This window comes from Musa acuminata, chromosome BXJ3-8, assembly GCF_036884655.1.
Source record: "Musa acuminata AAA Group cultivar baxijiao chromosome BXJ3-8, Cavendish_Baxijiao_AAA, whole genome shotgun sequence".
NCBI classification, from domain to species: Eukaryota; Viridiplantae; Streptophyta; class Magnoliopsida; order Zingiberales; family Musaceae; genus Musa; species Musa acuminata.
This window is the reverse complement of record NC_088356.1, coordinates 49,990,487-50,006,562: the sequence shown is the minus strand read 5'-3', so window position 1 is coordinate 50,006,562 and position 16,076 is coordinate 49,990,487. Positions and strand designations below refer to the sequence as shown.

The following is a 16,076-nucleotide window of genomic DNA, read 5'->3' as shown; positions in this document are numbered from 1 at the left end:
GATCTGTTCTCCCCGACGCTACCACACACTCTCTCTCCTCGGCCTCGATCTCGATCTCGGTTTCTACGCTCTGAGCAATGGTGGTGTTCGCGGTGACGCGAAGGGAGACCGTCCCTTTCGAGGGCCAGAAGCCCGGGACCTCCGGCCTCAGGAAGAAGGTGCGTGAATCGTTCTTTCTCTTCTGCTTCCTCCGATTTAGGCTCTCTTGGTTTAGATCTTGGCGGATCTTGTTTTCTTGATGCGAGTAAGCGGATTGGTTTCGGATTCGGCGCCACGCCAATGGAGTTCGTGTCGATCTGCCTGTACTTGTGTTTTCTTTTGTTCTTGCTTGTTTTACTTCTTCATGTTGCTAAAAATGACTATCTTTTAGCTTGATCGGCTTTTTCGTGATTCAAAATGGGTTGATTTCGATTGTATCTGTCTGGTACTCGGTCTTGTAATTCAAGATGCCTAATTGGGATCGGAGGATTACGTTGGTGTGGTTTTGTTGTAATTAATGTAACGATGTGCAAAAAATGGCAAAGGATTTGGCTTAAGCAATCAAATGATGTTAGGAGTTTTAGTTTCTTTTTTATGTAATTATAAACAAAAATGTGATTTTTATTTTGCATGATGTGCCTTTCCTCCAACTTAAACACATCTTTTTTCCTTTATTTGGCAGTATCATGGGATATGATTATTAGAAACTGTTTCCTCTCATCTTGTCATTTGTTTGTTAGATATATTGATTGATGTCTCTTTCTTTATTCTGAAATCGAGGGGTAATGGGACTTTGGGAGATCCGTCGGATAATGATATATCCCATCTTGAATATCGAGTTAGCTGATTTATTAATATGAGGTGATATCGTGGTTGCTTATCTCTTTCTCATCCTCTCTCCTCGGATATGGTCAAGGAATCTAGAAAATTAGTAGCACTCTGTGTAAAATCAAGTTTTAGTTACCAGAAATGGATCTTGAATTTCTTTTGTGCTTCTTTTGAGCCCACTAAAATGCAGTTGTACCTTCTTTTAGCTCTATGTTGATTATTTGCTGATAGTATATAGCACATGATAGGAATGAAGAGTAACCACTCTCAGTTGCCGATGTAGGCATTGTGCCTTTTTTTATCCGAAGTTTTGGGTAGGCCCACTAAAATTTTAGTGGAATATAATGTTCTCCATAGTGGATCATTTTTAGATGTACCTTGTGACTCATTACTTGTTGAAGAGAGAATTTTTCAATCTTTACCATTTGTCTTTCTCCCTTTTATTTAACCCGAACTATGTGAGACTTGCTTTCAGGTGACAGTTTTTAAGCAGCCTAATTACCTGCACAACTTTGTTCAGTCAACATTTAATGCCCTTCCTACGGACAAAGTGAAAGGTGAGTTCTCCCGTGCAAAGTCACTGATGTAGTGGTCTCTTTAGCGATTATAAGATAAGAGACCATTGAGTCTAAGCATATGTTAGTTAGTTTGCTTGCTTCATTCAGTTATCTTTTCTTTCTTTTGCTAATGGAGCTCTTGTAGGCAGCTTCAAAATTTATTTAATGAAATTGTTATAGTGGTATCTCCATCTCTTTAACCTGATAAGAGAATTTAAGTTAGTATCTGACAAAATACCTGGTGAAGAGCTGTTATGTTGCACATTATTGATAATGAAATTGCAAAACAATCAACCGTACAATTATTTCTGCTTGACTTATAAAGTAATAAAAAATTGTTCATGCTCTTATGGTGTCAAACATCTTAGACTCTGACAAGTGAAACTAAGACGTTGCAAATCCAAATTTAAGTCCTAGAAATACTTAAATGTTGTTTACTAAGTAATATTTTGACTATGTTGTCCTTTTTTTATTTTCTCAATGTTTAGCATAGTTTTTTTGGCTCAGGGGCTACACTTGTCGTTTCTGGAGATGGACGCTATTTCTCAAAGGATGCTGTTCAGGTACTTTTCTCTTCATTATAACTTTCAGAATATACATCACAAAAAATCTTACAAACTATAGTTAAGCTTTTTTAAAAATTTAACTCTCATCCCTATCCACCATCAAGGCAAAGAAAACCCTTTGTGGCTGAACCAATTGCATTTGGCAGGCATTTTGGTAGTTAACATGATATCCCCTATTGTTTTTGTTGTTGGAAATGGTGCTACAAAACCTATGGACTACATATATGTATATATATACAAACTTCCTGTGAGGCAATATTTGATGAGTTTGTTCTGAATTGGCTGCAGTTCTTTTTGATTGCTTGATGCTTTTAAATTTCAGTTAGCAAGCTTATATCATCTTGATTTAGTCACAGTAATGTTGCTTCTTTATGATTGATCATGAAACTAGCCACTTAGCTTGCATAAATAAGGCCGCATAGATTGATCCACCCTAGGCCATACTTTGACAGGGCTGTACCTAAGCCAATGACAATTAAACTGAGGCATGCTGCACTTATTGTACCCATATGGACTTGGGTACCATGCTGAGATTGTATACACATATTGCCTACATACCCTTGCAAATAAGATTGGTTTATATTGATTAGCACATAGCGCTGAACATGTGTGTGAGCTGGGACATATTGATAGATGGAATGAAGAGTTGTAATAAGTAATAACTCCTTGCAGCTTTATTGGCAAATATTTTTATCTTGTCCAGACCACTCAATAAATTGGTGATGCATATTTTTAAAATGTATAATGAATGGTAATATGTGTAATATGTGTGATGTAGATATTTAAAGTGTATAATGAATGGTTGGCTTTGAGTTGGGTGATATAATGTGATCTTGTCTTTTTCTTTTTGTGGCTTTTTTCTTTTGACCAACCAGATTATTATTAAGATGGCTGCTGCTAATGGAGTAAGACGTGTTTGGGTTGGACAAAATTCTCTACTTTCAACACCAGCAGTTTCTGCTGTCATAAGGGAAAGAGTTGGTGCAGATGTAAGTGTCTTTACTATGTATCAACAAAATTCCTGTAAATAATGGTGGCTGTTGGTTTAGCTTATTGTTTGTGTGTCTGTTAAAAGAGCATTCACTGGACTAGCATCCTGGTTATTAATCATCTCCTATATTACAGGGATCAAAAGCAACTGGAGCTTTTATCTTGACAGCAAGTCACAATCCAGGAGGTCCACATGAGGTATATTGTTGTTTTACATGTCATTGTTTTGTATGCATATTTTCTTTCTGCTAAAACATTTTATGGCAAAGACAAAATAACCTTGGAGGAGAAAATGCCTGATGAGTGAGAATTCACTGTGAGATGACCTCTGCTAGAAAATAATTAAAGAATATAATTTTTTTTTGTTTATACCATTTTCTGCAAATATCTGATGATATGGATGTTAAAGAACAATTAAGTTTTTAATTTAAGATAACTTGTGGAAGTAAGTCCTAATCCTCTTTGCCAATTTAACTGAGCTTATAGGCCAAGCTCCATATTTTTTTCCTCATATCCTTTCATTTATCTTTCCTTGATCTTCTTTTTGTTAATTTTCCCAAAATTGTATGGATAAAAGGACTTTCAAGTGATTCAATACTCATTCGAAACTCATGAAACTTACTGGATTATTTGCTTGCATTTTTCTTTACCTATTTTGTTTCTGTGCATTATGCTTATAAGTTATAATACCTTTTCTCAATGTTTTGCAACTGCTAACCTTCATATTATGTATTCAATAGTCTTGTTTTTCCTTTAACTCTTCCATTTTCAACATGCGGTCGCATACCCAGTATGCCTTGTTTTGCCTACAGTGATTTGAATAATTTTTTTTTTCTTGAATGGTGTCATTAGTGAAGTTCCAGAATAAACAGGGGTAGGGTTTGATTTAATATATTTATAATATTCCTGTTGTGCTGAGGTAATTACTTACTTTTTTTTCATAAATTTATTTAAATATTATATTGAGTAGTAGGAGGAGGGTCTAGGGGCTTGTGCCCCCTTGATGTTGGAAAAGTCTTAGCAATCATGCTTTCCTGGTGACTGGTGACATCATAATAGCTTTATATTGAGAGACAATGAAGGCATGGATCAGTCTGAGGAATTTTGTGTAGTATTCAATAATATTGGTGGTGCACTATCTCTGATGAATTTACCATTACTGATGCATTAATGACACATGTTAATGAACATTTTTCATGCCATGAGAATTAGCAGCTAACCGAGGCTAAACATGAATACTGACTTGCTTTTTTGCTTCTGTGATGATATTATTAGAACTATGAAAAGGCTTCATGCAACAACTTCAATTTGCATTCGAATCAGAAGAGATATATGCTTCACTAACTAAAGAAAAACAATGTACTGTGAAATTACTATCATTTGTTTAGCTTTTAATACTTCATTGGTAATTTACTTAATCATTCTGCTTTTAGCTTTGATTTTTCATCTATTTGATTTACCACTAACTCTTGTTTTACCAGGATTTTGGAATAAAGTATAACATGGAAAATGGTGGACCTGCTCCTGAGGCTATTACTGATAAGATATATGCCAATACAAAAACACTAAAGGAATACTTCATTGCAGAAAATCTTCCTGACGTATGTTCTGCATTAGAATCTGTCAGCAATTCTGGTTACAAGATTTTAGAAAATCTGATATTCATTCACTTATATGTTGCAGATTGATATTTCTGTTTTAAGTGTAAGCACATTCTCCGGGCCTGAAGGACCTTTTGACGTGGATGTCTTTGATTCAACCACTGACTATGTGAAGCTTATGAAGTAAGTGGTCTTTCCTTCATGTTATTATTGCAGGTATACATTACTTTTTATTTCAGTGATACGTGCAGCATTTTTTGAATTTAGTTTTGTTGGTTTAGGTTTTGGCTTGTATTTGATAACCAAGATTTACAGTGTGGAGCAGTGGATGAGTTATGGTTTAGGTTGCCATGATATCTAATCATGAAATCAACAGTCATTATTTCTGTCACACACATTACTGAAATGCATGTGGTGGATGTATATATTCTTCAAGAAGGAACATTGGGGAATCTAACTTTTACAAAGGTTATTAAAATCACTGGTTTTTCGCTTCAGGTCAATTTTTGACTTTGGATCCATCCAAAAGCTGCTTTCATGCCCAAAGTTCACATTCTGGTACTCATCTGGGGCCTTGCTTTCCTAGCATCTTCTAATTCTTGTTTTTACACCTGCGATCTAAGTCCATGCTTAAACTATTTTCAGCTATGATGCACTTCATGGTGTTGCTGGAATTTATGCAAAGCATATTTTTGTTGAGGAACTTGGTGCAAATGAATCTTCGCTATTAAATTGCACGCCTAAGGTGTGTTTATACTTGATATGTCCATTTGTCTTCTCTCAAAAATTGTATGATTTTATTATTAAGCATTGATAATCTTATAACAGGAAGACTTTGGAGGTGGTCATCCAGATCCTAATCTGACCTATGCAAAAGAATTGGTTGCAAGAATGGGATTGGGTAAATCAAGCTCACAATTTGAACCACCTGAGTTTGGTGCTGCCGCTGATGGGGATGCAGATCGCAACATGGTCCTTGGTAAAAGGTATTCTTCAGTTATAATAGACGGAAGCTATAGCACATCCTATTATGTTCGTGACTAGGCAACTCTTTTCTTGTGTCACTAGGTTCTTTGTAACACCATCAGATTCTGTTGCTATAATTGCTGCCAATGCTGTTGAAGCCATTCCATATTTTGCCTCTGGTTTGAAAGGGGTTGCCAGGTGTGCTATCTTCAGTTATGAACTCCAAGTTTTACTTGAATCTTTTTGGAATGCTTGAACAATGAATCAAACTAGATTCAGGGGTTCTGTACAGAAACTTCTATGAGAGTGTTGGGTGGATTTAGCTCTTAAGTGGTTTTCTATGCCACCTTACCATGTGGTATACAAGGATGTACAGTGTACATGGTGATACACAGCTACATGACTGCTTATGCAGTTTGCATATGCAACCGCATGGAGCAACGTGACTGCATGTGGTCTGCGTAAGATGTGATTGCATGTGGTTTGTGTTTCTTTCATTTTTTTATATTATTATACAATCTTTAATGATGAAAACATAGCCAATGATAATTTAACATTAGTCTTACTAATTATTACTCAAGTAATTTCATGAAGAGTATAGATATCCCATATAATTTTGATTTGGCCATAACATATGCTTATCTATTTGTGATCTGAATATTTATTGTATTCTTGATTATATACTTTTAATATTTGATATGTGTTGTGCATTGTGTTTGCCTTTTATCATTTGGACTTTGTATTTATTGGAAGTTCACTAGACCTTCTGCAATTAAGTTATTAATGATGAACTTTGGGATTGAAAATTGAAGATGCAAAATCTAAAATTCACTTTTGTTTTTACCTTTGATATGATTGATCCTAGAAATTTTTGATTTCATCAGTTATGTCTTTAGTTGTTTGGTACCTAAGGAGTGAGAGATAATAATCCATAAAGCCTCAAGCCAATATATGATAGCACTATACATAAAGTACTTAATACTTTAATAGACTATTTTCTTATTCTTCTGACTACTAAACATGTGTTAGTCTATTATAGTCTGTGTTTGTCAATTAGAAAACTCCTACGTAATGTCAGTTTTCCCATTGTCTGGTCACGTTTTTATTCACCTTGCTAATCTTACCTTTCAGGAGTATGCCAACTTCAGCTGCCCTTGATGTTGTGGCGAAGAACTTGGGTCTTAAATTTTTTGAGGTGTGTATTTCTTGGAGTCTTACACATAGCATATGCATTTGATGGCTTAAAACAAAAATTACCATATTTCAGGTGCCGACTGGTTGGAAATTTTTTGGAAACTTGATGGATGCTGGACTTTGTTCAATTTGTGGTGAAGAAAGCTTTGGGACAGGTAATTTCAAGGATTTTTGTCCCCTGCATGTCTTTGCAAGTTTGCATTGTGGAAATTTAGATTGTGACATTTCTATTACAAGTTTTGATTAGTGTTCAAAACACTTGACTGGTATGGAACCAAGAGATGCATGTTGTCATGAAAATAACAAATTGTCTCATGTTATGCATGCTGCATTTGAACAAGAAAAGCTTAACATTTTGGACCAGTAGCCTTCTTGACTGAATTTCTGCAAGGTCTGCACTTCAAATGTGACCCCCTTTTTTTTTTGCGCTACAGGAGGATTGTGCATTTTTATCATTTAAAATAGACTTTTGTAAGCCTTTGTCTTCTCTTGCAGGCTCAGATCATATTCGTGAAAAGGATGGAATCTGGGCAGTTTTAGCTTGGCTTTCAATTCTTGCCTTTAAGAACAAGGACAAGCTTAATGATGATAAGTTGGTTACAGTTGAAGATATAGTTCGTAAACATTGGGCCACTTATGGTCGCCACTATTATACTCGCTACGATTATGAGGTAAGCATAGATGTACGGATATTCTTTTAAAAATCAAATGTAATGTATAGTTCGTGATATTCTTTCACATGGCTGCTGCCTATGAGAATACTCTCGCCAATTGTTTATTATTATTTTTGGTGAAGAATGTTGATGCTGGTGCTGCTAAGGAGCTAATGGCACATTTGGTGAATCTTCAATCGTCCCTTTCCGAAGTTAACAGGTATGTCACTTGTGAAAAAAGAAATTCATCAAATACATGACTCACCAAGGCTAACTACAGATAGATGTGGTTGTGAGCACATCGAAGTGTTCTTCTCTGTTGTATGGACTTTTCTCTTTCATGTTTTTTATATGGTTTTGTTGGTAGTATTTCTTGGTTCTTGCATCATTATACTGTTATTTCTTAGTTGTGTTGTGTTGTTTTCAGTTATTATTCTCTCAAATGTCCATCTTGTGTCATGGCAGTAGGTCTTTGCTTATGGCTCTGTTAATTTGTAATATTTTGTTTTTAGTTTTATACTATAGGCTTCAATGTAACTATCCTTTTCTCCATGATGTTCTTATTTCCATTACCTGCTAAGTATAGCATCACTTGGGCAAGTGAATCTAAAGATTCTACTTTTCAGTTTCATATAGATCTGATTGCATCCTTTTTTTTTACTGCATCTTGTTGCTACTCAATTTTTGTGTTTAGATCATAAGGCATCCTTGTTTACAGTTTCTTTCATATCAAATTTAATATGTTAAGAAGAAACAATGTTAATTTTTAGCTTGTTCCACAAACTAAAACCTTGATGGAATCAGTTGACATAGTATGTGGTCTGTTTGATTGGTCTGTATTAGATTGGGACCAGCTGATGCTTCTAACAATGTTCGATTCTAAAGCATAGGGGGAATCAGGTGAAACCTAATCTGCAAAGGGAAGAAAAGAAACCTAGACTATGATCCCTTTCCTGCTCAAATTTATTTAAATATTGCCATCAATCTTATCCACAAAACCATGATGCTCTTCTTGTTCAAGTTTATTTCACTGGTCATTTGATAGGAGTCCTATTTTCTGATAGGTTATAGGAAATGCATGATTTAGGAGACAATTTGCAACATGTGTGCTAGTTATAGTATGTGTACTCGAGATATGATTTCCTAAAAAAATAGATGTTGCTTCATTTATTCAGGATTATAAAGGAGATAAGATCAGATGTCTCGGATGTTGTCCAAGCCGATGAATTTGAATACAAGGATCCTGTTGATGGCTCTGTTTCTAAGCATCAAGGCATTCGGTACCTCTTTGTGGATGGATCACGACTTGTAAGCTATTATCGCTTGCTGTGCTTCATTTTTTGGATTAGTTTACAACAAATTATAATAATCAGATGCTGACTTGAAGCCTGAAGTTGTTAGCTGAAGTTTCATCGGTGGAATACTAAACTTTGTACTAAGACTATGTCTTTTATTGCAAAACAACTGTTAAACTGTTAAACTTTATATTATGGTCTATGGCACACTCGGTAGTCACAAGTGGTTTCCCTCCATCCAGGTATGAGTCTAGAGTTATATCTAATTTACATCTGCCACATAATTTTTAGGTTTTCCGGCTATCTGGGACTGGTTCCGAAGGTGCTACCATCAGGGTCTACATTGAGCAGTACGAGAACGATGCAACAAAGACCGGGAGGGATTCACAAGAAGCACTTGGTCCTCTGGTAAAAGGACTTTACCTCTGTGTTATATTTTCATGAAACATTAAGATAATCCTTACAAGATGCTTTGTGCTGTAGGTGGAAGTGGCGATAAAGCTCTCAAAGATGAAAGAATTCACCGGACGATCTGCTCCTACTGTTATAACATAAAATCAAATTGACGAGTACTCTTGAGTTGGACATCGATTTCCCCTCTTTTTATCGACTAATTTTGTACCTAGCGCCACGTGACACAGCGCGCTACATGTTTTTGAAATAATTTGTGTTAGTACCACTCAAAATTAAACCCCAGTTCTGGTTGGAGATTATATTAAATAATACAAAGTTTACGATGAGATGTATCCGAAATCGCTGCTATGTATCTGTTTCTTTCTTGCAAAATCACTAGACTCACTGGTTATTGTTGAGGTTGTTTGCCACTTTTATCCAAACGAAGTGCCCTGACCTTATGTTGGTGGGAGTTTCTACATGGAAATGGAAAGATTCAAGATGTCTCCATCAATTGTAATTGGTGAGGCAAATCTCAGGAATTGGTGGAGAAACTCTTGTTTTGACGGATCAAATGTGATTGTTTACTTGATGATGAAGATGAGATCGTATCTGTTGATTCAGATTCGAATGTGATGATCCTCTCCTATTTTTAATTTTTGGGCCGTCAAATGAATTATTCTCTCTAAAAAATGAGATGTGATTTGACGAAGCACATTGCGAGATCCGATTACTTGATAGACTTCATCAGGTAATTACCTTCTTCTCTGTAATTTCTCCACTGCTCTTCCTTCAGTTTAGTAACACAGATCCAGAGAGAGAGAGAGAGAGAGAGAGAGAGAGAGCTCTTTTGTGCTGCCAATGTACTTTTATTGCTGCCACAACTGCAACCCAAGTGACAAAACAAGACAGGAAAACCAATCAAGTATAGCTAACTCGATTCAGATCTCCCCGCCGAGTACTGACGGAAAACGCTGCTGAATTCCCCATGCAATGCAAGACAGAACGAAGCCCACTTAACATGACAAGAGACACGCAAAGATGAAGCAGCTGATTAAGTTGGTTTCCAGAGGATGGTGGTCTCTGCAATCATGGAAGTGACAGCGTAAGGATCCATGTTGGAAGCCGGCCTTCGGTCTTCGAAGTAACCTGACGAGGATGGTAGAGTGAGGTGCACATATTTGAACGACACACAACATGAAGAAGTCTCAAGACGAAGGAAATGCTATCCACCTTTGCCGGACTTCTCCGTGTCACGGCCAACTCGAATCGATGCTCCCCGATTCGCAACTCCCTGTCATAGGTCGCAACGAGTTAAGAATGCACGAGATTTCTACCAAAGCGAATGATTGTGGCATCTCATCTACGAGCTCGAGTGAGTAGTCGAGAGATGATCTGTGCATGAATTGTACCCAAACGAAGGTATTGATATCAGCAGTCTCATGGCGCCCGGTAAGGCGGCGCTCGTTCCCTTCTCCATAGGCAGCTATGTGCTCCTTGTGCCTCCAGCCAAGTTTCTCGATCGCCTGTTTGATGACTTCATACCCTCCATCGCTCCTCATGGATTTGGTACTGAAGAGTTTCAAATGGAAAAACGATTAATATATATATGCATATATATTTCCAAGTTCATGGGCTATATGTTCACCTGTAATTTGTGTGAGCTCCTGCGCCATTCCAATCACCCTGAAACGAGAAGACACAGCGATATGATACTGCAAGAACGGTGTCTTGGATCAGCAGGTGAGCAAGCTCATCTTACCTGAATCGGCTTTGGATCCAAAGAAAGCACCACTCCGGCCATCTCGGTAATCCTCTGTTCACAGAGAGATCCAAGTTAACGATTGGCTGGCTAGAACAAGTTGGGGACTGCAGTGCAGTGCAGTGCAGAAGAAACCATGGATTCGGACGGGGGTATGTGCAGCTACCTCGAGTACGTATCGAGCAACCCAGAGCTGATCACCAGCTGATACGCCGACGCAGGGACCTACTTGGAACTCCCACTGGGAAGGAAGAACAAGATTTGATGAGAAGAAGGAAGCAGAGGAGTTCGAATGGCTCCGAACGTTACCTGGCCTGGCATGACCTCTCCATTGATGCCACTTATGTTGATCCCTGCATAAAGGCAGGCTTTGTAGTGGGCATCGACTATGTCTCTCCCAAAAGCTTTGTCAGCACCAGCAGAGCAGTAGTAAGGACCCTGTCATGGAACTTTAGGTCATTGCATAGCTTAATTACAGGCCAAAACTTATGATGAAGCAGTGTTTCCAAGGTTTCATATCAGAAAAAGGCTAAAACTTTGTTCTTTGGAGGAGAAATCATATCATGTCATTCATTCATGCTGCTAATCATGATGAGAGTAGCCAAAACTCATGAGAGATATTTTCAAATAGGAAGATTCAGGTTTTTCTTCTTTTTCTTTAACTTTTTGAGGAAAAAATGATATAAAATTCAGATATTTCTTTAACTTGTACAGTGAGATACTTGTTGAGACATAAATCATAGGAAAATAGACAAGGATGGCCCAAGAACTTACCTGGGGACCAGGGTAGCCTCCAATGGGCCACCCAATGGGCCACTTGACATCCTTCTGGAGGAGAGTGTACTCCTGCTCTATCCCAAACCTGGCAGGGAGTAAACATCCACCCAGTGATAGCTTTACATCATCCTCAGATGAATGGAAAAGAAAGCAAAAAGGAGAAACAGCATCAACAAGCAGGAGAGAACAACAATACCAAGTCTCTTCTGCAGCAACAGCAGGGTTGCTAAATATCTTGGCAGCATTGTGTCTTTTGTTGGTAGGGATTGGCTCTCCTTGTGGTGTGTAACAATCACACATGACCTATATGTTCCAGATGAAGAAGAAGCAAACAGAAGACCATGAGAAAAAATTGTTTGGAAAACAAATTGTATCAGCTTTGATACAAAGAAGTAGAGAGAGTGAGAATCCAAGCAAATTACATCAGCTTTGATACAAATAAGTAGAGTAAGACTCACAAGGATGTTGTTGCCCTTCCTGAAGGGATCCCTGAAAATAGCTTGGGGACTGCAGACAGGAAGGTGCATCTTTTTTACTGCAGAAGCTTCAACAAGAAAATGAAACTACAGTGAAGAGGAAGCATGACAACATACTACAGAATCACTTCACTGTCCTCTCCAGGAGCTTGGCCAGTGCTCGAGCCATCATAGTTCCATTTTGGAAGCTGGCTGGCGTCAGTCACAGGACCTGAGAGAGTCTTTCCAATTGAAACAGATAGTATGTCAGGACAGAAGCTACAAGTTAAAGGAGTATAATAATGTGGATATCATATACCCTGGCTTTGCTCCTGATGTCTACACCAGAGCCTCCAACCCTGTTGGATTTGCAATAGACAAAAGGCACCATTAGGAGCTGTATGAATTTGAAGGACAGGAGGAGGAGGAGGAGGGAAGAAAAGGTGATTGATAATTTTTTTATTTCAGGTGAATAAAGTTCAATTAATTACTTAATTATAATTGACTTCAAAGGAAATCTTAACATGTTTATGCTAATTAGTTGTTCATGGTTAAATGGAAAGTTAGAAACAAATCAATTAGTGCACATTCCCTCAAAAAGAGGAAGAAAATAGACAGTCCAGAACAAAAATTAAAGAGCAAAACTATTTTTTAGAACCTTTTACAAGCAAAAGAATATCACAAAATGAAGTAGCAACAAAAAAGCACAATCACCACTAGAAACAATATTTTTCTTCTTTTTCTTTTCCTTTTGGAGGACAGAGAACACCAAATCCTTAATAAAGTTCTGGTTTTGAAGGTAAGTCATCAACCTCTTTCCTCAATGCATGGCATGCAAATACTTCTGAGAAAGAATAACTCCAAACAAATTATGGCATTTACTCACCTGTATGCAAACAACTGTAAAGTACCAAAACAAACAACATAAAGAAGATTCAAGAAAAACAAGAGAGTCCAAAGAACAACAGAACTGACACCTAACAATATTGAAAGCCCAAAACCAAATGGCTGAACCCTTCCAAAATAATGGAACAAAATCCAGAAGCAGAAACCGGATAATAGAGTGAGATAATTAAGAGGATAGCAAGGGAAGAGATCGACAGAAGAGAAGGAACAAACCATATGTACTCAGCAATGATCTTCTCCGTGTAGTCGGAGAAGTTAAGGTTGATGAGATCTGTGAGCAGAGCCATGGCTGCAAAGAGCTGCTCTTCTTCTAGACTCTATGGATGACCTGAGAAAGAGAACAGAGTGAGGAAGAAAGGGTAGAAGGAAGGGACTATATATAGGAGAGATGGTGGTGGAGGGAATGGCAGGTAAACAGTGACTGGAATATGGTGATAATCTAGACCTGACATACACTCCTTAGAAAAGTCCAAGTTGAGGTTGACAATGCAGAGATTCAAATATGTGGTACAGAAAGATTAGATGTAAAGTTATGGTTTATATGGCACAAAGAGGTCTATGAAGTGACCAGTTTTCAACCATACCCTTGGATTTGCCCATTATCAACTTATCCTTTGCCAAAGGACTTGCAGAAATTGTGGAGATTTATCTGCAAAAAGAAGAAAGAGAAACTTTAACATTCTCTTGTATGATTTGTTATAATACATGTAGTCTTCTGCATAGGCTTTACATGTTTTAAGGGAATATAGCATTATGATCAATATGTACTGTCATTGATGGAGATCAAGTGAGGTTTATCATGCTATTATGGGGTTTGGTATTTAAAAGAAAAAGAATGCTTTGTTTTGCATAGTGCCTTTGATGTTTTTTGCTTACTTCTGTAGAGTGTCATTGATGTTTTCTTTCTGCAATCAGCATAGGAACTTTTCCCCTGGACTTGATGGACTTTATCTGGTAGCAACAATACAGCCTTACTCTGCAGTAATTGCCAAGGTTATTGCTTAACACATTACTAGATCTACCTTATCTTTCTTTCCTGAGTTGGGCAAGGATCTGCCTTGTCTTCAAGCCTCACACTGCTAAAGAACTATTATATTGAGGAAGCTGCATGTGAGCAATGACTCTGCAATCATAAAGATTAGCAGCAATTGATTGTTGCTGTAGGATAGCAGCAGCTAAACATGTTCTTGCAACAAAACTCTCCATTTGTTAGATGCTTCTTGATAGTTTGGATCAAATGATCTTCTTATCTCAAAAAAACTCAGAACTCAACATATTTAACTAAAATTGCATGAAATATTAAGCTAAAATTCCAAAAAAAATTACAACAAAAAGAAAAAACAAGCATAAATTTGATATTGTCCTCTACATTGGAACAATATGTTCGGATCGATCGATACTGGAACCTGAACCTCTAGATTTACAATTGAGGCCCATAGATTAAGCACTTGTTTAGGCCATGAAGTAATGTGTTATGTCTAAGTAATAAATTTGTTCCAAGGTGACATGGAAGATTCTCTACCATGCAAAAACTCTTCATGCCCTCTGTCTTTTGTGAATCTTGGTTCAGAAAATTTCTTGCATAACAATATATATATATATATATATATATATATATATATATATATATATATATATATATATATATATATATATATATATATATATATATGATTTTGACAGAATTATATGAATATGCACACATGTATTTAGATTTACTGATGCAGACATCATGTATGGAAACTTAGCTTGGTCAACTTGATTACCTTGCAAGCTAATAATACTCTCTGTCGATGCATTTGATTATAAGTTAACTGCTCCAAAAACCATAATTTTAATTTTCCTGACCAATGATTAAGATGTTCAAAGCATTCTGTAGTCTCCCAATGGTTGACTTTTAGTATTCTAAAAATTGGAAAATATTCTATGTTCCTGTTGCTTCTTGGCTTTGTGATTTAGGTAGTAATAGGTCGATTCCAGATTAGTTCAGATTCAGTTTTGTTTTGCTGATATTACACTGATTTGGAGTCTAATGACTTAAATTATCCTAAGTAAATTAACTATGATATTATTTTACTGGATTCCGAAAATAATTAATTAGGTTATATGGATTAGCTCACAGGTTAATTTGATTCTTAAAACTCAATTATGTTCTTAACTCAATGCCTCTTTGTCATATCTATATTTTAAGCTGATTCGATAACTCAAAAAACTATATGGGTAAGTCAACTGTAAGATACGTAATTGAGTTGGCATCTCCATACTGAATCCGATCTAATTCTGTGAAGTATGCTGGTGTTTGAAGCCAGGGAAAACAGTTGAGTAATCTATATTTCAGGTCTTCATCATCTTTGGGCTTCTCTCAGATATGGAAGAAACCTGACCGTCATGCTGATCTGATGAATGCCTCATAAATGTCAGAACAAAAACCTTCTGAGTTGTTTCTTGGGAAATGGTTGACTTTTTCAAGTTGAATCTTTTAATAGGACAGTCGAGGATTCTTCTAGATGATGAACTTTGCATCTCTTTGCATCTCCTTGATTTAAATGGTTGCCAGCCAATCTTGTTCGATTAGGTGGTGTAACTTGTAATAGAATATAATCCAATTGTCAGCAAAATTAATGATTGTTTTGCTGAAAGAATCATACAGGAACAAGAGAAGGTTATACGAAGTGATAGAATCACAGCATTGACAAATGAATACAACTCAGTTTTTGCTTCTTTTCTCTGGTATATAGTGATCATGGTTGGACATTCATATAAAGATGTTGTTGACCTCGCAAAGCTAGGGTATAGTATAAAAATGCCTGGCTTTCAAGTTGTTTTCATGTGAGCAATTATGTGCTGCCTCTTGAGCTCACCATTTTAAAATGAAAGCTAAATCAATAGAACTTCTGACTCAGTTAACCTCAAATTAATATATATATATATATTTTTTGTTTTAGTTTTCTAACTTGTCTGAGACAGTCAGCTCACCTTTTTTTAATGTCCCCATTTTATGACCTCCAGAATGCCAGAAACCTAATCATCCTTCTGCAGATAATAAATCTGAACCACTGAATTGGATGATCTGCCATAAATGCATGTCTGACACTGTGTTGGCTCACTTGCAGACAAGTGGTAGGACAGCATGAGCCAGTCTTGATCTTTCTGG

General features: G+C 36.8%; 2 protein-coding genes across 3 annotated transcripts; one reads left to right on the top strand and one right to left on the bottom strand.

The window, feature by feature from the left end:
• LOC135646230 (phosphoglucomutase, cytoplasmic 2-like) lies at positions 1-9,369 on the top strand. The gene is made up of 18 exons (XM_065165563.1): positions 1-158; positions 1,283-1,364; positions 1,872-1,927; positions 2,806-2,919; positions 3,056-3,118; positions 4,402-4,521; positions 4,604-4,704; positions 5,020-5,079; positions 5,167-5,266; positions 5,350-5,507; positions 5,590-5,685; positions 6,619-6,682; positions 6,755-6,836; positions 7,177-7,352; positions 7,478-7,554; positions 8,510-8,642; positions 8,921-9,037; positions 9,113-9,369. Exons 1-18 carry the CDS (start codon positions 78-80, stop codon positions 9,182-9,184), a joined length of 1,752 nt encoding a protein of 583 aa, XP_065021635.1. The 5' UTR covers positions 1-77; the 3' UTR covers positions 9,185-9,369.
• Positions 9,370-9,870: 501 nt separating this feature from the next.
• LOC103995811 (glutamine synthetase cytosolic isozyme 2) lies at positions 9,871-13,292 on the bottom strand. Of its 2 annotated transcripts, XM_009416507.3 has the most exons (13): positions 13,136-13,291; positions 12,336-12,375; positions 12,155-12,258; positions 12,020-12,068; positions 11,758-11,864; positions 11,559-11,646; positions 11,094-11,222; positions 10,951-11,025; positions 10,785-10,838; positions 10,671-10,708; positions 10,435-10,594; positions 10,256-10,316; positions 9,871-10,171 (listed from the first exon to the last, which is right to left on the bottom strand). In XM_009416507.3, the coding sequence occupies exons 1-13, from the start codon at positions 13,207-13,209 to the stop codon at positions 10,077-10,079; spliced, it is 1,074 nt and encodes a 357-aa protein (XP_009414782.2). In that variant the 5' UTR covers positions 13,210-13,291; the 3' UTR covers positions 9,871-10,076. The 2 variants fall into 2 exon arrangements, with proteins under 2 accessions (XP_009414782.2, XP_018685607.2); XM_018830062.2 differs by lacking the exons at positions 10,256-10,316; positions 10,435-10,594 and having other exon boundaries at positions 9,961-10,169; positions 13,136-13,292.
• Positions 13,293-16,076: the final 2,784 nt, after the last annotated feature.

Excerpts from the sequence above, each read along its gene's own strand:
- LOC135646230 (XM_065165563.1), top strand. The coding sequence starts at position 78 with ATGGTGGTGTTCGCGGTGACGCGAAGGGAGACCGTCCCTTTCGAGGGC. Across the intron at positions 5,080-5,166 it reads TGCCCAAAGTTCACATTCTG|CTATGATGCACTTCATGGTG; the intron begins GTACTCATCTGG and ends AACTATTTTCAG. Across the intron at positions 8,643-8,920 it reads TTGTGGATGGATCACGACTT|GTTTTCCGGCTATCTGGGAC; the intron begins GTAAGCTATTAT and ends CATAATTTTTAG.
- LOC103995811 (XM_009416507.3), bottom strand. The coding sequence starts at position 13,209 with ATGGCTCTGCTCACAGATCTCATCAACCTTAACTTCTCCGACTACACG. Across the intron at positions 11,223-11,558 it reads GAGGCTACCCTGGTCCCCAG|GGTCCTTACTACTGCTCTGC; the intron begins GTAAGTTCTTGG and ends GTTCCATGACAG. Across the intron at positions 11,026-11,093 it reads GAGAGGTCATGCCAGGCCAG|TGGGAGTTCCAAGTAGGTCC; the intron begins GTAACGTTCGGA and ends CTTCCTTCCCAG.